The 24,176-nt window shown below is 39.1% G+C and overlaps 1 protein-coding gene across 2 annotated transcripts in view; it reads left to right on the top strand.

Annotated features, from left to right (window-relative positions):
• The window catches only part of cntn5 (contactin 5), a 158,024-nt gene that overhangs the window by 106,140 nt on the left and 27,708 nt on the right, over positions 1 to 24,176 (top strand). The window contains exons 16-18 of one of the 2 annotated variants that reach the window (XM_088345035.1): positions 8,549 to 8,707; positions 14,453 to 14,602; positions 14,681 to 14,751. In XM_088345035.1, the coding sequence (XP_088201161.1) occupies positions 8,549 to 8,707; positions 14,453 to 14,602; positions 14,681 to 14,751 (380 nt within the window). The remainder of the gene's footprint in view (positions 1 to 8,548; positions 8,708 to 14,452; positions 14,603 to 14,680; positions 14,752 to 24,176) is intronic. The other variant, XM_088345034.1, reaches the window with a different exon arrangement.

Raw genomic sequence — 24,176 nt, 5'->3', positions numbered from 1 at the left:
TGATTTCACTTTTGGAGACGGGCTAACATAATGTCATAAGATCACTTGTGCTGTTGGTGTATTTTTAATGAAGGCTTGTCTATGAATATTGTAGTACGACAGGCTGAGCGCCCCCCTGTCTTGCTCGCTTGCGCACACTTTCTCCTAAGCGATGCTGACAAGACTTGTCATCCGACGCAAAGGAAATTGATTTTGCTTGCGCCCAATAACTGAAAATGCATTCCATGTTGCACGGATTGTTGCAACTTCCGAGAGAAACGGACGATGAGGATTGGTCTTAAAAAAAAAAAAAAAAACGATTAATCTATAATGATGACAAAAAATTAATAAGCAAAAATAGTATTACTAGAATCCCAAGTTTATCCCCTGCTCGCAGCCATAGTCAACCAGGGATGATGGATCGCCCCCGTACATTTATTCTCTGCAGGTCCCTGCTCACAGTAATATGAGTTTTAGGTGGAAATCAAAACAAAAAATACCTGCTAAGCCTGACAAAAGTGCGCTCTGCTGGTCCCAGCTTGCACAAATATGCAGTCTGGGATAATGGACCATGGCCACACATGTGCTGTCCATTTTAGACAGGAAGGATGGAAAAAACAGCCACCATGAATAACACAAATTTTCTTTCAAAATACGATTGGTTAAAATAATAAGCAAAAATATTATCATTGTAATCCAACGTTTATCCTCCGCTCTCAGCAATAGTCAACCAGGGATAATGGATTGGGGCCGTTATATGCTGTTCATTTTAGGCATACAGGACAGAAAAAGGCCCATTTCTTGATAGAAATTTGCTCTCTTGGTCTCAGCAATAGTTGACCGGGGATAATGGATTGCGACCAAAACAGTGCGGTTCATTTCAGATGGACTACAATGGTATGCCTCATAGCCCTAATTTTCAAAAAAGTTCTCTGTCACCCCCTGCTCTCAACAAAAGTCGACTGGGGGTATTGGCCCGCTGCCACAACTGTGCATTTCATTTTAGGGTGGCACATCTCCTAAGTAAAAGTGCCATCTGCCAGTCCCAGCTCACAGTAATACTGGATTGAAGATAATGGATCATGGCTGCACGAGTCCAGTTCACTTTAGGTTCGAAATCTCATCTCATTAGCTACACCGCTTATCCTCAGTAGGGTCGCGGGGGTGCTGGAGCCCATCCCAGCAATCATCGGGCAGTGGGCAGGGGACACCCTGAACTGGTTGCCAGCCAATCGCAGGGCACACAGGGACAGACAACTCACTCGCTCATTCACACCTAGGGACAATTTGGACCGGCCAATTCACCTGAAATGCATGTCTTTGGAATGTGGGAGGAAACCGGAGTGCCCGGAGCAAACCCACGCAAGCACGGGGAGAACATACAAACTCCGCACAGGAAGTCTGGAGCTGGATTTGAACTCACGCAGGAGGTTCCCCAGACATGGACTGTGCCGCACATGCGCTAACCACTGCGCCGCCGTGCTGCCCAGGTTCGAAATTTACGCAGGAAATAGCTGCCATACCTGACAAAAGTGCGCTCTGCTGGTCCCAGCTTGCACAAATATGCAGTCTGGGATAATGGACCATGGCCGCACATGTGCTGCTCTTTTTAGGAAGAAAGGAAAGAAAAAAGCCACCATGCATGACACCAATTAGATCTCTCACCACCCGCTCTCAGCAATTGTTGACTGGGGATAATTGATTACAGCCCTAAGAGTGGGGTTTATTGTAGGTGAGCTACAATGACACGCTTCAGTGGCCCAAATAAAAAAAGTGCTTTGCCAGCCCGTTATCAGCAATTTTTAATTAGGGATAATGGCTCATGGCCACATCCGTGCATTTCATTTTAGGTGGGCCAGAATGATGCCCCTCAGTAAAAAAATCTGCTAATATCTGCTCACATATGGAATTTGGGATAATGGTTCACGTCCGGGCAGCACGGCGGATGAGTGGTTAGCGCGTCCGAACCTTCTTGTGTTGAATTTGCATGTTCTCCCCAGGCTTGTGTGGGTTTCCTCCAGGCACTCTGGTTTCCTCCCACATTCCAAAAACATGCATGTTAGGTTAATTGGCCGGTCCAAATTATCCCTAGGTGTGAATGAGCAAGTGAGTTGTCTTTCTCGGTGTGCCTTGCGACTGGCTGGCAACCAGTTCAGGGTGTCCCCTGCCCACTGCCCGAAGATGGCTGGGATGGGCTCCAGCACCCCTGCGACCCTACTCAGGATAAGCGGTGTGGATAATGGATGGATGGAGGGTTTGCGTCCGTATGAATGCAATTCATTTTAGGCGGGGAAATAATTACATAAATATTAGTTGCTAGGCCCGAGACACATGCACTATGCCAGCCCCTTTTAAAGATATACGCAGTCTGGGATAATGCATCGTGGCCGCACAAGTGCAGTCTAAATCTTGGTTGACAGAATGGCTAAAAAAAGAGTCGCCAGGCCCGACAAAAATGATCCCTGCTGGCCACCGATCGCAGGAATAAGCAATAAGGGATAACGGATTCCAGAATATTTTTGAACCCTGGATGCACTGAGGGCGTGAATTCACGAGGCATTACACTTAACATAAACACACCCTTTTTGATACTAATCTCTTGAAATAATTAATTATACATTCCTTGAGGGTCACTTGAAGAGGTTGGAATGTTTCACATTTCCTCCGATTAAGTTTTTCAAACTATCAAGTTAGCAAGGTTTAGCATATGCTAAAGCTACTAACCTTCAGTGTTTAAAAGGATAGTATGTAATATTGAATGCCTCCTAGTGGTACAAAAAAACTTTCATCCAGTAAGAAAACAAAACATTGATTTAGATACGAGGCAAAAATACATGAACTATCTTAGCAATTTTTATATTCCTAAAAAAACGGGTAAAAAAAAATGTATTTTTTTACGGTGTGTCTGTGCAGCCCTTTGAGACTCTTTGTGATTAAGGGCTAAACAAATAAACTTGACTTGACTTAACGACACAGAGAAATCCACACGTAGGTGGCCGCCATGTTCACAGTGACGCTGTGCCTTGTATTGGTGGTGATCGCTCATACCAGTCAAAACACTGCCATCTGGTGGTCAAATATGACACATTGGGGCTTTGAGTCATTTGTTGTTTGTCATTTTCCACTTTGCACACACAAGCTCTTACCAGACTATTTATCACTCAAATACCCCATTAGACGCTCATGTTAGCCACTTGACGGCTTGCCGCTAGCTGATCTTAGCTGCTCCCTGCAAATAAAGCTAGCTAATCCCTTTCGTGATACTGTTAACATTGCAGAGTGATGGTCAGGAGTTTGTAGAAACAAGAAACAAACAGAAAAGGAAAAATAAAAGGAAAAAATGGAAAACATAAAGAAGAAAAAATGATTCAATTAGTTTGCCAACCATTCAATATAACAGTCAGTCTCTTTGCCAACATTTTACTTCCACTAAAAATGTGTGAATAAATGATGTTCTGTATGTGCAACCGACTTAATAAATCCATAACAATTTAGTAATATGTAACAAAAGGTGCTAAAAATCTCATGTTTCAGTTGTTGTAAAAACAACTGACGTTTGTGGGGCGTGTAACCTGAAATGTTACTTGATTTGATTTCATGTTTTGGACATGTTTGATAATGATTTGAATGCCACTCTTAGGATTGTTGTTCCTCACGTTTATTCCAAGCCACAGACTTTTTGTGATTTCTCAGACCCTCCGAAGCTTACAAAGAACATTGCTGCAGACTATTGCTTTTGGTGGCCCGATGTTAGCTGCTCAAGCTCACTGAGTCATTCCATGTCACTGAAAACATCACTGAAGCCTGTGATTCTTGATTATTTTTAGTTTGCTCTCCTAAATATTTACTGGCCTGTTTAGTAGCCTCTCTTGCTAGCCTCTAAAGGAAGCCACTTGACTTCTGTTAGCTGCTCCAGTTAAATAAAGCTAGTTGAGTCCTTCCATGTCACTGTGAACATCACTGAGTTCTTGATTATTTTTAGTTTGCTTTTCTGACGTTTTTCTGGCCTTTTTTGTAGCCTTTTCCCCTGGCGAGCCTGCGGCTTGCTTTAGCTCTGACCACCTCAAGCAAGTTGCTTGTTTAAGCGGCTCCGGTTAAATTGTTAGCTTGTCACCACCACCATAACACTCTTCACCATCATCATCATGGGAGTATGTTTTATAAACACAATAAATCTAACTAATAAAACTAACTGTTTTGTGGTGTGTGTTGTCCATCATGTAAAGTATCTTTGAACCTGCTGCAAGAGGGGGATGCCCCTAAGGCAGCATGATCACCCATAGCTAAGTGTCATGATCTCTGCATTTAAAAGACATTGCATGGGAGCTTGAGCCAGATACCTCCAGCATCAAAACTCCCTGTTGTCTGCTAACTATGACTTGTGCACATATGTCTGACTGCTTTCTTCATACTAAAATTTATCTTTATGTATATTAATTTAGTTTTGTTTACACCATCATCACCAACGTATTTATTCACCTCATTGTTTTGTTTCTAAACATAGATCTAGCTTGTAATGAATATGCATAATATAATAATAATAATAATAATAATAATAATAATTTCCTTGTATTGTCATTCTGTGTAACAATGTACACAGAACGAAATGTCGATTACATCTGACCCGTTGTAGCGAGCCGATGCAGCCGCAGCCAACAGAGGGCGCCGCCAACCACTTTTTAAGTCTTAGGAATGATGGTGACAGCAATATAATCACAATAACAACGTTCAACAATAACAACAGGAATTGTCATACAGTTGATGATAATCACAACAACAAAAATAAAAGTAATGGTATATATATATATATATATATATATATATATATATATATATATACCTACCTACCTACCTACCTACCCTGGTCATATCCCTAGAGAGGGGTGACCGACAGCAAGACAAACACATGCAATAACAAAGAACATAAAAAAGGAAACAAAAATAGCAAATAACACATTTTTGGACCGTGGCCAACCCAAATGCCTAAACACCCAAACAAGTTAGGCACCTCGGCACCTAAGTTGGTCATGCTTTCGTCCCTCTAGATAAAACGGGACACAAGAAAGAGGCCATGTCACTCGGGTCAGGGTGACACAACACACTCTTTTGTTCAACAGCAGGGCCCGACAGCTTTCACTGGTTTACCCCTGCCGCATCATCCGGGTGCCCTGCCCATCGCTTAGAACGCGTCCTAACATCCCACTATATTTTTACAACACCTCTCCACTCATTCCTATCACTAACAAAAACTCTAGGTTCCACTAGATTTTGACCTATTTCCTGCAGTGCACTCATAACACCATCCATCCACGTCAATCGCGGCCTTCCTCTTGGTCTCCTTCTATTTACTTCTGCTCTGTAAATCCTCTTCAACATCCACTCCTCATCCATCCTCTCCATGTGTCCAAACCAACCGAGTACTCTCTTATCCACGCACTTGCTCAGTTCCACTACTACTCCAGTTCTGTCCCTCACAATTTAATTTCTCAATCTATCCAATCTTGTCACTCCTAACATACCCCTCAAACACTTCATCTCAAAAACATTTAATTTCTTTCTCAAATCTGCGTTCAGGTTCCAAGTCTCTGCACCATACATCACAGTCGGCATAATCACACTCTCATACAGTCCCCTTTTAACATCCATACTCATACTCTTGTTGCTCATCACTCTCCTCAGAGCATCCAAAACCTTGCTTCCTTGATTCACACTGTGCAATACCTCGCACTCCATTCCACCAACTGCAGCCGCATCACAACCCAACTACCTAAAGCTTTCAACTTCTTCCAGCACCTGTCCATGCAACCTTATTTCCAACACAATGCCTACTCCATCCCGTAAACACTTAATCACCTCATAATAATTATGATAATAATAACAAGTCTAATTATTAGCTTGACCCCTTATTGAATATATAAAGATTCTGCTCCCTAACATAATTTGGATACCGATAATAATATTAATGACAATAATAGTAACACAACTATTAAAATATTCATATGATATACTAGTTATAATAAATATTTGAAGCCAATGCAGCCCCTGACTCCAAATAGTTGTCCACCTCTGTTCTAGCGTGACACATGGGCGAGGACAGCGCATTTTCTTTCATGGGCCAGATGTTCGCACCCCTCCTCGCATTTGCCGTTGCTAAACAACACGGAGGTAAACATATGTTTGCTTTTATTGAAACAAGAAGAGTCCTGACACCGAAAAAAAAAGAAATATTTAAAATGACGTTGAAGTACTCCTCTCTCAGATCAACGCTGATTGTGCTTGCTGTCTGGTCTGATTTGTTCGTGTTTGCTCAGATGACAGATATTACAAGATTATGGATGTTCATGCTAATTACTTTGCCTTATGGTAATTCGCAATAATATTATTTTTTTATTAAGTAGGACAATTATTCATGACTGTCAACTTATACGTTTTCCCCGTATTTCATACATTTTTGGGATATTTTTGTATTGTTGTCGTATTCTTGGAGTATTTCTGCAGTAGCATCGTTGTGGTAGAATTTTTGTAGTATTTCTGTAGTACTTTTGTAAAATTTCTGTACTATTGTTGTCATAATTCTGTAATAAGATTCTCTTTGATTACTTTTGTATTATTTCCATTATAGGATTATTTAAGTATCACTGCAGTAGTATTTTTGTAATATTTCTGTAGTATATCTGTAGCATTATTGTAGTTTTTCTGCAGTAGTATTTTTGTAGTATTCTTGCAGTATTTCTGCAGTTGTTTTTGTAGTGTTTTTGTAGTATTTCTGTAATATTCTGTCCGCACTAGTACTGTCATAGTATTCTGAGAAGATTTCTACAATATCATTTTTGTAGTATTTCTGTTGTACTTTTGTAGTACAGTGCAAACCTCGGTTTTCGAACGCCTCTCAGTTCAAACAAATTGGTTCTCGACCAAAGATTTCGAGAAAATGTACAATTCCCATAGTTGGATTATTTCATATCCCTGCAGTGGTATTGTTTTAATATTCTGGGAGTATTGCGTTCTATTATATTATTAATTTTGCAGGAGTAGTTTTGCAATATTCTTGCAGTATTTCTGAGTTGTGTTTTGGGAGTTTTAATGTAGTGTTTATGAAATCGGAATTTAATAGTATTTTTGTAGTATGTCTACACTATTATTATCGTAGTAGGATATTTGTAGTACTTTTGCAATATTTTTGTAGTCTTTCTGAAGTATTTTTGAAGTATTTTTTGTAATAAATGTACTTTTTCTTTAGTTGGATTGTTGTCTTATTTCTGCAGTAGTATTTTCATAGTGTTCTTGTAGTATTTCCTGTAGTTACACTGCAGATGTATTAGTGTAGTGGTAATTTTGAAGTATTTACGTCGTATTTTTGTAATATTTTTTAGAAGAATTTAAAAATTATATAGATAGATACTTTATTCATCCCGAAGGGAAATTCACATTTCCAGCAGCATCCCTGAGCTGAGAACAATACAAAAATAAAGCAATAAGAATACAATATACAAATACCCAGTGTGACATGCAAATGCCCACTGTAGCGTGTGATATAGAATAACTAAATAGTGCTACACAGAATACATATTGCAATAAGATTCGGTAATATGCAATGTAGGTGGTGTGGTTTACTGTGGGCTTTTACTCTGCCGGGTAGAGTTAAAGAGCCTCATGGCATCAGGAAGAAAATATTTCTTCAGTCTGTCCGTAGTACAAGACAGTGACAGCAGTCTGTCGCTGAAACTGCTCTTCTGTATGGAGATTATGCTGTGTATAGTGGATGCGATGGATTGTCCATGATTGACCGCAGCTTTTCCAGTGCCCGTCTCTCAGCTACTGTTGTTAGGCTGTCCAGCTCTTTGCCCACAACAGAGCTCGCTTTCTTAGCCAGTTTATTGAGACGAGAGGCATCCTTCTTCTTGACGCTGCCTCCCCAACACGCTGTCGCATAGAAGAGGGCGCTTGCCACAACTGTCTCATAGAATATTTAGTACTATTTCCGTAGCAGGATTCCGCTAGAGTATTTTGGTAGTGTTTTGTATTCATGTAGTATTTCCACAGTACTATTTTTGTAGCAATATTTTTGTAATATTGTATTTGTAATATTTTGAGTATTTCTGTAGTGTTTTTATAGTATTTCTGTAGTAATTTTATTGTAGGATCCTTTTAGTATTTCTGCAGTACTATTTTTGTAGTATTCCTTCTTACTTCTGTAGTAGGATTTTTTATACTGTTTACACTGCAAAATTGTTGTAGTATTTGTGCAGGAATATTTCGTAGTATTCTCAGAGTATTTTTGAATTTGCATTTTTTTATCTGTAGTATTCTTGTAGTGTTTCTGCAGGAGTATTTTTGAAATTTTTCCTTTATAAAGAACTAAGATAAAAACTGAAATAATTGTTTGTGTAGTTTACTTTGTAAACTACATAGTCTGTCTTGTTGCATGTAAAAAGGTGCCACCTTATGTTTGTAATGCTTATTACCGCTTAACAAGGGGAATTGCAATCATCAATAGAGAAGCAAGTAGCTAATATTGACAGGTATGATTATCTGACGGGTTTTTTTTTTTTTTTTGCTAACTTTTAAGGTCCTCCTGGTCCACCCGGTGTGGTAATCGTGGAAGAGATCACCGAGACCAGTGCTACTTTATCATGGACGCGAGGTGTGGACAACCACAGTCCCATCAGTACCTACCACCTTCAAGCCCGAAGCCCATTTTCTTTGGGGTGGCAAACAGTCAGAACAGGTAATCGATCCACGCATGATTTTTGACCCCAAAACAAAAAAACAAATTTTGTACAGTAAACTGCTGGGATATGGCATGAATCAGTTTTGGGGTGGGGATTACAAAGTGAAATAGCCGTATAATAGTGGGAATAAACCTATGGTAATGTGTTCCGGACTTCCATTGAGTCAAGTCATATTTATTTGTATAGCTGTTAATCACAAAAGAGTCTCAAAGGGACCACAGAGCACAGATTATTGCAAACTACAGAACATTATTAAACCATCCCCTGATCTAAAACCTACATGAGAGCAAGGAAAAACTGAAAAACCTCAACATGAGGAAAATAAAGAAACCTTGAGATGGGACCAGGCTGCAACGGATGTTGCAATAATAAACAATACACAGATATTGTCAACATAAAATATAGGTCATTCATAAGCTATAGAATATAAGTGTGTTTTAAACGTAGATTTAAACAGTTCCACCGAGGTTGCAGATCGAATCTTAGGGCAGAGCATTCCACAGCACCGGGGCCCGAATGGAGAACACCCTCAAACCTGCGGATCTCTTCTTGGCGAAGGTTCCAAACAGAACATAGGGTGAAATTAAATCTGAAATATATGAGGGAGGTAGTCCATGCATGACTTTGTACAAAATCAACAGAACCTCAAAATCACGTTTTAAGCAAACAGGGAGCCAATGCAGGTTAGCTAAAATCGGGGTAATGTGATCAAACTTTCTTGTCTTAGTTAAAAGCCTTGCTGCAGCATTTTGTACCATTTTGGACTTTTGGAGACCGGAGAGTAGTACATTACAGTAATCGAGACAGGGGGTTGCAAATACATGTGTCGCAGTTTCCATGGCGCCCAATTGGTCCCCGCTGTGTCGCGCCAGGTTCTGTCACGGTTTCCACGGCGCCCAACTGGCCCCGCCCATGGACACCAGCTGAAACGCGTTGACAGATTGCTCTCTAACTACTTAAACACTGTCTGTGAGTCGCCTGGTGTCGGAGCGTCTGCAAAACTCCTGCTAAACTCTGTTGTGTTCTGCCAAGCCATGTGAATCTCCGTATTTGCCTGTGTTTTGCTTCTGTTTTGTTCTCGCCCCAAGCTGTTTGATTTTGACCATTTACCCGTACCAAACAATCTACTTCCGCGACCATCGATCCCCGGATCGAGTGTGGGCTTATTTCTCTTCTCCCAAATAAACTGTGAGTAATATTATGCGATTGGGTTCTACTTCCTGTTTCCTGTTCTGGTTCTGGACAACATGAATTATTATCCCCGCATCAGACTAGACAACATAGGGCAAATTGTAGCAATGTTGCGAAGATGGAAAAAATCTGTTCTAGCAAAATTCTTAACTTGTGTTTGGATGGACAGATTGGGGATCAAATGTATACAAGTGAATCTTGTTGCCAACATTGTACTTCCACTAAAAAATGTGATTAAGTACAGTTCTGTATCTTACAACCGACTTAATAAGCCCCCAAAAATGTTAATATTATGCGACAAAATATGTCAGGAAATAAAAAGAAATGGATATCTTGTGAAAGAATTGTAAGAACAAACGACGTTTGTAGGCCGTACAACCTTTGCAATAGTACATAAGTCAATTCATTCAAAAGAGAAAAATAATTTTGCATTGCCGTAAACTCAGCAAAATGTAACTTGATGTCAAGTTTTGGACATGTTTGATAATTAATTATCTTGCCACACTTGGGATTATGGTTGCTCACTGTTGTTTCAAGCGTTGCTCACCGACTTTGTGTGAACGCTCAGACCCGTGGAAAATTAGAGAGAACATTGGTCGCAGGGCACACAGAGACAGACAACACACTCGCTCATTTACACCTTGGGACAATTAAGACCGGCCAATTAACCTGACATGCATGTTTTTCTAATGTGGGACAAAACGGTAATACCCGGAGGAAACCCACGCAAGCACGGGGAGAACTCCTCAAACTACTCACATGAAGGCTGGTTTCCATCTTTATGAATCGGCAAATTAATCAATTGATTAAACCCAAATGTGTCAATTAGAGACCTAAACGCAACAGTAAGGGAACTGAGTGGTGAATTCATTTGAATGTTAAAGTCCCCCATAATTATTATTTCGTCTGCATAAGTTACTAGGTTAGACAGCGACGGCAGATGTTTGCTCATTTTAAATTTAAGGTATTGATTCTTCCACAAGTTATATTTAAAAAAGAAAAAAAAAAAGAAAAATATGAGCAGCCAATTAAAAACGTTTTTCTCTTGAAATTGTCTGGACCACAACGGAAGCAGGACCCACTTGCATGACGTTTACCACAAGTTTTATTGAAAGAGAGAGGAAGGGCTGCGCCCACGATCCGGGAAGCGAATCGCTCTCGTATTCGAAATGTGATCCAAACACGGAAGTGAATCTTCCGTAGCGAGGGATGGTGGTGTCAGGGGCAGAAAACTGGTCGGTAGCTGGGACTGGGAGAGCAAGACGTGGTCGGGTCGGAAACGAGTCGTAAGCATGAACGGGAGAGTAAACGTAGTCGAGAACAAAAAAGGGGTCGTAAGCCGGGAAGGGGGAGCAGACGTGATTGGGATCAAAACGGGTTGTAGCCGGAGACAAACGGGAACAAAAACGGGACAGGCGGGGTCAGGGTCGAAAAAGGCTTGCCTTGTATACACGGAGATTGGCAGACGGACTGACAACAGGGGTTTGACAGGACTCGGTTCAAATACCGACAGGGAGCCAATAAGAACCTGCGGCAGTTGGCTTCAAATGATCGGGCACAGGTGATTCACATTGGTAATCATGACAAAAATGGTGATATTTTAACTTTTTATTTTATCTTTAACCCTTTGTTATAAAATCAAATTGTTAGAAGTTACAAAGTCTGACAATTTAAATAAATGCTCTCAACAACGATACTGAATACAGAAGTCGTACTACTAGTAATAGATGTAGTATTTTGTTTATAGTGAACATTATTTATATTCGTTTTTCATAGCCTCCATCATAAATTGTTAAAAAATTACTTAACAAAATATACACAACAACAGTTATACAACTAGTAATTGTAGGAGTGATAATAACTTATTTTTAATTGCATTTATTATTAATAATTCCTTTTGTATGCAAATGTTAAAGTAACAAAGATATATAACCAATACAGTAATAGTACTCCTAGTGGAGATCAGGAATGGACAGGTGGAAAAACGGGTGCAAAAACGGGACAGGTGGGACTCGAAATGCTTGCCTTGTAACAACAGAGGTTTGCTGACAGACTGAAAACCGGAGAGTGACAGGACTGGCCTTAAAATCGGACAGGGAACCAATCGGGTAGCCCGCAGCAGCTGGCGCCAAGTGAGCGGGCACAGGTGATCTAAATCAGTAATCATGACCAAGTAATCATAATCAAGTACAAGCAGTAATATTTGTCGTAACAGTAGTTTTAGAATTTTATATTTTTTATTACATTAATTGTACAAATTATTTTTGTGGTTCAAAATCCAGTAAGAAAGTATATATTTTATACAGTATTAGTACTATGTAATAGTAGCAGTAATTGTAGTAGTTCATGTATATATTTGTTTGTTTAGTTATCATCCCCAACCCCAAAAGTTTTCTGCTCGTTTTGTAAATACCGTAATTGTGTTCATCTAGCATAAATGCAGATTTTCCATCGTTTAGCACGCAAATCCGTATTCGGCATCCAAGCAAATAAAATGACACAAATTATCTTTGTCACGAGACACCTAATCCGGATCTATTGCGAAGCTCTGCCAGGAAAAGTTCATGACCAGAGCTTTCTCTGGATGAAGGCTTCGTTAGCACGTAGTGTCCCAGAGGATTAGTTGAAAAAAAATTGTATTCCTCCACCTTCTGGATTACAAACGCTCATTTGCGTGGATTGAATTGCAGCGGGAAAGACGTTTTCAGATGAGTTACAGAAAGCACGTTGTGACCACCCGGTGTGGGAAACCATGCGAGGCTTAATATTTAATGTTCACCTTTGTCTTGTTTTCCTGCCTCGGAACGCTGGATTAAACATGACACAATAGCCACGCTGTGTGAAGTAAACATGGCTAGGACGTACAACTATTTGATTGTTGTACTTTTTTCCTGGTAACCATATTTCAAACATCAAATTCTCCAGAATATAAAATGTAATTTTTTTCACAGTTTGGCTGTTCTTGTGATGTAAGGTTCGGAATGATTTAAACATGTCAGACGAAGCAAACAAAACAAACAAATGTATGAACAAAAACAAAGAATGAACAAAAGAATGAATCAACAAACAAATGAATAGATAAATAACCAACCAACCCACCAATGAACCAGAGTTATGAGTAATATAACGGACTAACATACCTAACATCGAACCAACGAAAAAATCAACCAATGAACAAAAGGCCATGAAAATAGATGGACAATCAAACTAACAAACCAGCCAGTGAACTAGAGTTCGTAACTATTCATACTTCTACAAACGGACCAAAGAATAACGAAAAGCACAAACAAGCGGCCAAATGAACAAAAAATTAAACAACAAACCAACAAACCAGGTGGCTATTGGCTAAAGTTATTTGAAGGTAAAGGAGGCAGGTCCTTTTTAACATTTTCAGGCTAGTACAGGTTAATGCGGGTTCTCGACTGTCAATCACAAGATACGTTGTTAACGGGCTATAGAAAATAATTTAACTGGTCTGTTTATTTGCAAACGAGAACTTTGGGGCTAAACAGACAGCCAGCAACAAGTAAAGTACATCGGCGGGTTTTTTTTTGGGGGGGGGGGGGATTTGTCAGCATTATTGTGTGCTTTGGAGTAAATTTAAAAAAAAGTTGGATTCACGAAACCCTTACGGATGTAAGGAGGCTATGGTTGCGTACTATCATTGAACGTGATGCCTGCAAGACGATGTTTTTAATGAGCTACCCTGGATTTATAGTTTTCGGGTATTTTGTTTCTGACTGATCATGATGTTTCTGTGATGAGTAATTTTTTTAAGTGGTCAGGATATCTTGAATCCCAAGAGTTTAAACTTCACAACATTGCTAAAACTCGTCCTATGCTGTCTCGGTCAGATGCGGAGATTATAATTCACGCGTTTGTTACTTCCCGTCTTACTTATTACTGTAATGCACTACTCTCCGGCCTCCCGAAGTCCAAAATAAAGAGCCTTCAGCTGGTACAAAATGCTGCAGCGAGGCCTTTAACTAAGACAAGAATGTTTGATCTGGCTTGACTTTCCAATGATTTGTGGCATGACGTATTTCAGTGACTGGTGACATTGTACAGATACGTATTTGCTTCTCAACAGTCCAAGGGCCCCCTTGGCGGAATGTTAAGGGGTTAATTCGGACAGAGTCAGATACACAGGGAGTCAGAAATCGGGGCAACAGTATTAAGATCGCCAGAGACAGCAGTCGTGATCCAAGAGGCAGGCAAAGGGTCGATGATAGAGTTAACACACTTCAGTGAAGGTGATCGTCCAAATGTTCGGCAGGTTGTACTTGTGGTCAGGAAAGGAGGCAAGGGTTCGTCACACTGAAACAATGCTGTGACAAGAAAGCTCGGAACGTGACAATCAAACCTGACTGCAGGACTGTGAAAGAACCCAAAAACAAACAAATGACCTAACCAATAAACAGACTGACTAACCCATGAACCAAAGATCGAACAAACGTATGCATTGACCAATGAACTAAAAAAACCAAATGACGAACAACTCTTACAAGGTTTCATTTCTGAGTCAAACCAATCTTTATTTTGCTTTTGAGACCCAGAGCCCATCACTGGTGATCTAGAGTCTGCCGTGGCCGTCCAGCTCAACCCTTGGGTGGAATACGAGTTCCGAGTGGTTGCTAGCAATGCTATTGGAACTGGCGATCCCAGCGCTCCTTCCCGAGGAGTTCGAACTAAAGAAGCAGGTACTTTTCAATCCCCAATTTATTTTTCTTGTGCCTTGGAGGTGGGTAACTCAAAAACTTTCAATTTTTGGTCCCCAGTTCCCTCGGTGGCGCCGGCCAATGTGAGTGGCGGGAATGGCCGCAGGCACGAACTGGTCATCTCGTGGGAGGTAAGTGGAGCTCCAGCTACAGTTTTCTCTTTTTTTTTTTTTTTCTTGGAACTCAAATGTCACCGTGACCATGACAGCTTTAAGACAGGCAGTTTCAAGGAAAACGTTTCATTCGAGTCCAAGGCGACGCTCACGTTTTTTTCAGCAAAGAAGAATATATTTCGAGAGAAATCCACGTGGATTTGGAATTGGTGTCATTGACCTTTTTTCAAAGTCAAAAGAGCCTTATGACTTTTAGATTAACAAAATTTGCTCGAGCGACCTTCACCCATGTGACTTTCACTTTATCGTCTTAATGATTAACGATAAATTTTTTTGACGATTATAAAAGTCAACGTTATATTAGAGCTGGCCCGCAGGCTTTCTAGGTATCCACTAGGGGGTAACCAGATTAATGAGCAGTGCTACGTGATAAAATCATTTTTATTATATTGCCTAAAAATCAACAATTATATAGCCTATATAAAATCTGTTTTTTAGTTGTTTTTTTGCGGTATTTGGCAATACTGTAATATGATTTGATGACAATAAATTCACTTCAATCTTTCAGTGCCAATGAGGGGAATAGATGCAATCCCTACTTTGTCTATTTAAGCAGGGCAGCAAACAGGGAATTTAATGGTTTTTAGACTTATTCCCAGTAGGGAAAAAAAGGTAGAAAAAAAGGGAGGGTTTTTTTTAATTACCGTAAAATTCGGACAATATGGTGCACCTGGTTATAAGCCTCAAAAAAGAGTTTTAATAATACACAGTATCTTAATCCCTAAACATTTTTTTTTCCCAAAAAATTCATCAAGAAACACTACGACCAGTCTGAATACTATAACTTGTAATTCACAAGTATATCCTCTGGGCCATCTTCAACTTCTTTGAATGTCCACGAAAATGGCCTTGCTACATAAAAGACAATACCTCGAATCCAACCGTGTAAAGTATTTCACTCCAAATTACACGATAATGCTGATGATGTATACGGATCTCCCTAAAACATTTTTGCTTCGTTGGGTGTTGCTTATTATAATCTTTTCATTTTCAGATTCAGATTCAGATTCAGATATACTTTATTGTCATTCGTGTACACGTGTATACAGCCGGGATAGATAGGTTTAACCATGTCCTTGTCAGAATTATAGCGCATTATTATTATTATTTGCCACATTATTTCCGTTTACAAATAAACAGATTCATAACATTTATTACCAATAGGATAGTTAGCACTCCCCTTTCGATTGACACCTTTTCCATTATGGTTTTTTCATGCTGGTTTTATTCATGCACAAAGTAACATTGAAGTTGTGTCTTCCCCGACACATTTATTCCACCTGTCTTACTCCTTCGTTTACTGCTCTGGTGTGGCCTTAAAAAAATGTGTATAAATTAGCCGCATCATTGCATAAACCATAAGGTTGAAATCTTGGGGGGAAAGTTGTGACTTATAGACCAAATTTTACGGTAGTAGAGTCCTTTTCATTAGATTATAAAAAAATCGCACAATTTAGCATTGGGTATAATGCTAACTACGCTAGCCACTTATTTTAGTGACTGTCGCTAACCAACAGAGCATGTTAAAAAGAAACAAAAAAAATAGGAAATTTAATTTAATGACGTTCAAGTAGGTTAAGTAGAAAAAAGGGAATTGAATTAAATGCTAACTACACTAACCACTTATGCCAGTTATATTAGCTAACAGATGGAGTACTGTAAAAAAGTTTAAAAAAATGATAAAAAAATGACAATTTTATATTGTTACATTTGTATTCACTTCCGTTAGGTAAATAAATTAAATCAGATTATGCTACTGACTGGCAAAAGCAAGGAGTACTTGATTTCATTTAATGGCATTCAAATTTATTTTTAGTAGGTTAACTATAACGCGTTTAGTGCCATTGACAGCTAAGGATGACAGTCTTACATTTTCAATTTAAGTAAAGGGAAAATAAATGAGTTCATTAAATGTAAACAAATCCATTAATTAAATCATTTTCATCAGATCATAAAAAATAGCGTGATTAAACATTGGGGATTACTGCTAACTATGCTGCTTATTTGTGTCGGAAGGAGAACTCAAAAAATCATCGAAGAAAGGTGGAATTTGATTTAATAACATACAAATTTTCTCTAGTGTCTTAAAGACATGAAATTAAATTGACAGCAAATTCCTCCTTTTTCCATTTAAGTTAGCTGGGGAGCGAATGAATTAACATTGAATTTTATTAATATATTCTCTTAAATATTTTTCTGTACATTTTTCTTATAATTAACCCTACTTTAAGACCTGATTTTCCACTGTACTTTGAAAATAGTATGACTTTATATTTAATACTAATTTTGCCGGCAGCACAGCAGTGCAGTGGTTCGCGCGTGTGCGGCAGTTCTGAGGTCATGAGATCGGACCTTCCTGTGTGGGGTTTGCATATTCTCCTCGGTTTTTGAGTGGGTATCCTACGGGCACTCCACATTCCAAAAACAGTCATGTCAGGTTAATTGGCTGGTGCAAATTGTCCCTAAGTGTGAATGAGCGAGTGACCTATCTGTCTCTGTGTGCCTTGCGACTGGCTGGCAACCTGTTCAAGGTGTCCCCTGCCCACTGCCCGAAGGAAACTGGGATGTGCTCTAGCACCCCCGCGACCCTACTGAGGATAAGCAGTGCAGATAATGGATGGATGGATGCTATCCACCGATACTAGTGACTGTGGCTAATTTCTGTGTACCGTAAATTCCGGATTACAACCCACTACTTTTTTCCTACAATGTGGCGTTAAATATGTTTGTTTGTTAATTGCAAGATGGATGGTTACAAGGGTGTCATCTGCGACATTAGACAAAAACCAGGCCCTTCCCGCGATGGTTCGCCTGGTTGGGAACTGGTGTGGACCAGTGAATCAGACTGTTTAGTCAAAACAAAATATTGCAATTCTTGCATTGAATGTCAAAGTGAAGAAATTCAATGACACTCAGATAGATAGTGTAAATATGATTCCCTGTCGTATCCAAATCCCTCTTTATTCAATAAGTGAACCGCATGGACGGATGACGATATTTCCATTGTCCCTATGAAGTAAGATCGTGTATTGACATAATCATCAAGGAAATGTCTAAAAAACATTGTGCCCAATCAACTAGTGCAGCAGTTATTCATTCATTCATTATCTGCACCGCTTATCCTCAGTAGGGTCGCGGGGGTGCTGGAGCCCATCCCACCTATCTTTGGGCAGTGGGCAGGGGACACCCTGAACTGGTTATATACGCAGGAGTGCGAGTGCAACAAAAATCATACATAAATGCTTGGAATCTTACCAACTAGTAGGATCGGCTGTAGCAGCAGGTGACTATCAGGTATATTTTACCTATTATGACGTCTCAGTATTTGTCCCAGAGTGTTTAATCGTGATGCAATGTGTAACTTTTTAGAGGTTTTTCAAATGTAACAAATGGTCGTGAATAAGATCATTTTTATGGCTGTTTAAGCCTGCAGCTAGTGTGTTCTGTATAAAGACAAAATTTGGATTTGGACTTTGTCGGCGGATGCGGCGCAAGTGCACTCTGTAGTCCCGGATTTATGGCATAAATTATACATACAGCGACCCCTTGCTCTTTTGCGGTTTAGTTGTTGAAGTTTCACTCCTTTGTGGATTTTGAATTTAATTGAATTTAATTATGTCTTTATTGTCATTGTTGATGTCACTGTCTGTGTGCACGACTGTGATAGGCTGGAGTATGATGTCAGTCAAATGCCCTGTCGGTAAACTGGAAGCATAGCGATCGCTAGCTTTTAGCTTCTCATTACATTGAAAATTAAATTCATCAATTGAATACGATTCTGAAAAAAGTCAAAAGAGCACAACAAAATGGTGACCACCAGTGGGTGCTCTGTGAATTATTATTGGGTTCTAGAAACAACTAGGGCGGCATCAGTGAGAAGAAAAAACTTGCGCTGTTGCTAGTCCGGCCTACTGCTAACGGCTAGGCTAAGAAATCTCCTAAACCACTGCTGCGGACCCTGTATCTTGCCAACGCCAGGTTCCTTAGCCATGAAACGGATGACCTGAAGCTGAAAGTTTTGGGAACCTGCTACATTCAGGGCGGGTTTATTTTAATCATCACAGGGATCTGGCTCAATTCGATGACGCTGGATGCTAGCGTGCAACTAGCAGGCTGCTCTCTGAATTGCTTTCTTACACTTGGAGGAGAAGGCCTCCAATTCCGTTTTACTTTTGTATGTTGACAATAAAACCATTTCAACTGCAATTTTGTTCTTTGTGTTATTATTTGGAAATCTATAATTGTTATTTTGTCATAAACGTATACTCTCATTCAATAGTAACATAATCTCCTTTTTATGAAGGTCAATGCTACTTTGTGAATTTTCACTTTTCACGGGTCCTTATGGTCACCATTAACCATGAAAACCATGTACATACTTTTGTTTTCTTTTTGAGTTACCAGGCAAGTTGACGAGCCATTTTTAATTATATTTGTCTTTGTGTTTTTTCTGCTATTATTTTAGCGTGAGCTTGATCTCCCCATAAATTCCAGACCCACAATGTGACTTAATGGGTACGTGCAAGCTGCTACTTCCCGCGCAACTCATTAGCATTTTTCACACTGACTTACCTGGGAATACCTGTCACACGTTGTGGGGTTAGCATGTTTTTTTATTTCCGGGGGGGTGGACAAGCTCACTTGATGGATGAAGCTGCCGCCAAAGCCTCGCCAAACGCTTGAACGATTTTCAACATTTTGAAAAAATAATCACAGACGTTTACACTCTGTTGCGTCCGCCACCGCTAGTCGATTAGCGTCGGCGCGTCCGTCTCGCGACCGTCAAGAGTGGGCTTTAATTAAAACTCTGAGGAAAGTTTTTTTCCGATTTTTGTCGAGAGTCTGCGGTTGTTGAGCCTAAAAACGGATCGGAGAGAAAATAAAATGACCCAGAGGAACGCCCGTTCGGATCGGGGTTGCCCACAAAGATGCCGGCGGAAATTGATGAAATATTCATAGGCCTCAAAAGGGAAGAAATATTTTAGCATTAATCTTTTGAAAAAAGAAAATATTTACTCTTGAGCACATTTCAGACAGCTTTATTTCTTTTAACTGAAAGAACAACTTGATATTTTGAGACAATTATCCACTTTCTCAATGTCTTCTTTAATTATTATTATTGTTTATAAATGTTGGGCATTAACTAAGCTAGCCACTCATGCTAATGACTGAGGCTAAAAGGGTATTTTAAAAATAATTTTAAAAAATGGGGAATTTGATTTATTGTTATATTTAACACAGTCAATGCCATTGACGGAAAAATATGTCAATCCTCCCTATTTTCTATTTTAAGTAAAAGAAAAAAACACATTTTAAGGCGATTATCTCTGAAACATTTCATGATTAATGAATTATTGCTTAGTGCAACTAATGAAAGCAATGCTAGCTTAAGAAGCTAGCGACCATAACATTAGTATTGGCTACAAGATTTTTCATATTTACTGCCTATTTTTTTTTCTTAATATTCGTTACATATACATATATTAAGAAATAAATACAAATAATTTAAAAACACTATGCATAATAAATGAGCAAAACTGTCTGCCCACATTGTATTATTTTTTTAAGGAACAGGATAAAACATTTTAAATAAATGAAAATCCCCAAAAGAAATATATTGAAAATATAATAGATCTTTATAAAAAGTACAATATAAATATAGTATATCTACTTTAAATGAATGAGCTTTTTTTCTGCCCAAACTTTCTTATTAGGGAACAAGATAAAACTTTAAAAAAAAATAAGAAAAAAAAATAATTAAAAAAATAGACTGTAAATATATAACATTACTATTTAAATGCAAAAGTATTATATAAAAATACTTAAATGAATAAGTTAAATTTTATCCCTAAAATCTATTTTTCGGCACAGATCTCATAGAAATAATTAAAGGCAAGACTAGGACTTGAAAGGCGCTATATAAATGCAGAAATGCAGAATATACCGTATTTTCCGCACTATAAGGCGCACTTTCAATGAATGATATATTTTTAAACTTTTTCCATACATAAGGCGCACCCCATTATAAGGCACTATAAGTGCATGCTGGTTTAAGATGAGGTAATTGTCCAATTTTGTAATTGTAATCCTGTGCAGTCCTTCGAGACAATTTTGTGATTAAGGGCGTCATAAATAAATGTGACTTAACTTGACTTGGCTACAGTAGAGGATGTAGTTACGTTATGCAACCGTTAGATGGTGCCGCGCTAAAGTTAATGTCAACAAAACAGTCAGATAGGTCAGTCAAACTTTGTTAATAGATAACAAACAAGCTTTCCACAACCCCATTCACTCCCAAAATGAATAAACAGCCGTTTTATTATTTTCTCTGAGGTAAAACATTTTCGTGACACATCTTTAACATCTTTGAACAACAGCAAGGCATAACATTTTACTTTTCCTCCATTTAGTCAACACGCAAAAAAACGTCTGATACTGTTATGGTTAATGAAACGTTCGCAATATAGTGACACTCGTAACGTGCAAAAACAACAAGTGCAAAACAATAACAGTAAAGCAATAACATAATAACTGTAAAATGTAAAACGTTGTAGTGGGTTTTACATAATTCACCCATGGAACCATTGTTCAGTTAGAGAGTTCCTAGGAGGACTCTTAATTCTGCCGGCTCGAGCCACTCTCGTGTTCGATTCATTAATGTTGAACTCTCTCGCTGCTGCTCTATTCCCGTGTTCTACTGCGTGACTGATCGCCTTGAGTTTAAACTCTGCGTTGTAAGCGTGTCTCTTAATAGGAGCCATTTCAGGGTCTTTATACAAATGCACAAATAAAAGAGAATCGTTGTTTAGTATTTCCCAGTATGCACAGCGCACTTCTTCTTCTACGCGAAAAATGGAGTCGGTGGCTGCTTACCGTAAGTTGCGAGACCTTGTGATTCATTAATGATCCATATATAAGGCACACCGGATTATAAGGCGCATAGTCAGCTTTTTTTTAAAAATCAAATTTTATGAGGGCCTTATAGTGCGGAAAATACGGTAATATAAATCTAATATGAATATAATATCCTCAAAAAATGAGAACACTTTTCAGCCAAATATTTTCATTAGGAAACAAGATAAAACTTCTTCAAAATAATAATTCATATATATAAAGCCTACATATTTAAATGCAAAAATATAATATAAATATTTAATTTAGTTTTAAGATATAATTATATGAATGCAACAGTCAATTTTCAATATATTATAATTAAAAAAATATATATAATGATAACGTAGATCTTTTTGAGGTACCTCTCTTCAATCACAAAAGCAGCCAATAGGGCAGAAAGCACCGATTAATCGTCTTCGAGAATGTGGAGATGCCTTCAACACGAGCAGAATGCAAAGCAGCGATTTCTATGTTTTGCTTTTTTTCAAGCAAACACTTTATCAGCCGTGTGCGGTCTTATTTGCTGATATAGCATGAGCGTACCTGCCGGGCAAAATCAATAACCAATTAGCTGCGAATAAAAACATCGGTATTAGTATGGACGCGCACTCTATATATTCCAGCAAACACGGCCGAGAACGTCGCTTAATTCCAGCCATTACAGTAGAACTCCGGTTGTGACAATAATCTGTTCTGATATGGGGATCCTAAGGTTAAATTATTGTACAGTTAGGGATATTTATTCGACTATTGCAGAGAGAAGGGACAAGCAGAATGCATTTTAGTCCGAAGGCCCAGCCAAAATGAAAGGCACGGTTGTGGCTGCGATCCATTATGCAGTCGTCTATTGCTGAGAAAAGAGAGTGGCAGAGCGCTCGTTTACCGTTTGGGGCAATGAAACATTCCATTGTGGCTTGCCTTAAAATGAAAGACACTGTTTTGTCAATGAGCTATTATCCATGGTCGACTATGGATGAGAGCTGGGGCAGTAAAGGAAATTTGGTCATGTGCGCGGCTCTCTTTCCTGATCAATTCTCATTAAAATGAACACCACCCATGTGGCCAGAATTCATTATACACACTTAACTATGGCAGAGACCAGGGGAAGAGAGAGCAAATTTGTGTCATGTGCGGCAGCTTTTTTTTTCCATCCTTTCGGTTTAAGATGAACTGCACTTAAGTGGCCAGGATCCATTTTCCCCGGTCAAGTGCTGCTAAAAGAAGGGCCTACACTTCCCTCCATTCAGGACATTGGCCAGAAGCGCTGCCTATCCCATGCTAAGAACATTATCGGGGACCCCTCTCACCCCCATCATGGACTGTTCACTCTGCTAGCCTCTGGGAAGAGGTACTGCAGTGTGCGGTGCAGGACCACCAGGTTCCGCAGTAGTCTAGTCCCCCTGGCCATTCGACTGTTAAATGGTCAATCTAACATATAGTTAACCTAAATCTTAACGGCTGCTAATCTGACTTTTTGCACTACTGGCAGTTCTTTATAGCTTGCCACTCCTTGCACATTTGCTCTCTGCACTATTGTACTTACAGCGTTACTGTTACAGTGTTAATGTTACTGTTTACCTGACTTGTTAACCTGAATGCCCATTTTGCACATCTGGTTAGCTACTCCTCTTGCACTATCGGCACTATGGTATGGTAAAATACTATACGTAGCCATAATACAATACAACTTTTACTTATATCTGTACATTCGAGGAAACTGTGCGGGTCAGATGTATCGACATTTCGTTCTGTATACACGTGTACTAGAATGACAATAAAGTAGATCTGAATCTGAATCTGAGAACAAATTTGTGTAATACGTGGAAAAAAAATCCTATTCTTTCCACCAAAAATAAACAACACCTTTGTAGCCGCAATCCATTATCCCTGGTTGACTATTGTTGCGAGCGCCAGCAGAACTAATGTTTAAAATGGGGGGTTGTGCCTCCTTTGCAGATTTTAGAATATCACATGGGCCTCCTGTCTTCTTTAACCTTGATAAGCAAGGGATCACTGTATTGCTTAAGGGTAACAAAATGTTTTCACATTACTTGACAACAGGGAGCTTTGTTTCCATGGTTATTATGTTTTGCTCCTCATTTTAGCATCACTGCAAGTCCTCGGACTCACAGTGAATTGAAGTTTGCTACACAAAATAATTAATGGAACATAAAGAGAGAAAGGCATTGTGGGAGGGACTGCAGCTAATATCATATTTTCATGAGGCTGTATAGCTAACCTGCATCTGGTATGACACCAACCAACAGCAGACAAGCATCTTAGAGACTTGTTATACACACAAACACCACAAAGGGTAATTTCTGTTCGTTTTTGGCCAGCCGAAATATTTTGTCATTGAAAACTTTTGGTGGGCAAAATGCCACAATGAGGGGCCAAAAAACAACGGACTCCACATCTTAACGTGAAAATCTCATAAGGTATGAATGCCATAACCCTGTGATGTACTGTAAAAGTACATCATGAAAAGT

Source organism: Urocampus carinirostris, chromosome 10, assembly GCF_059441175.1.
Source record: "Urocampus carinirostris isolate Australia breed hairy pipefish chromosome 10, RoL_Ucar_1.0, whole genome shotgun sequence".
Classification (NCBI taxonomy): domain Eukaryota; kingdom Metazoa; phylum Chordata; class Actinopteri; order Syngnathiformes; family Syngnathidae; genus Urocampus; species Urocampus carinirostris.
Note: the sequence above shows the minus strand (reverse complement) of the source record. Positions and strands in the feature narration are given on the sequence as shown.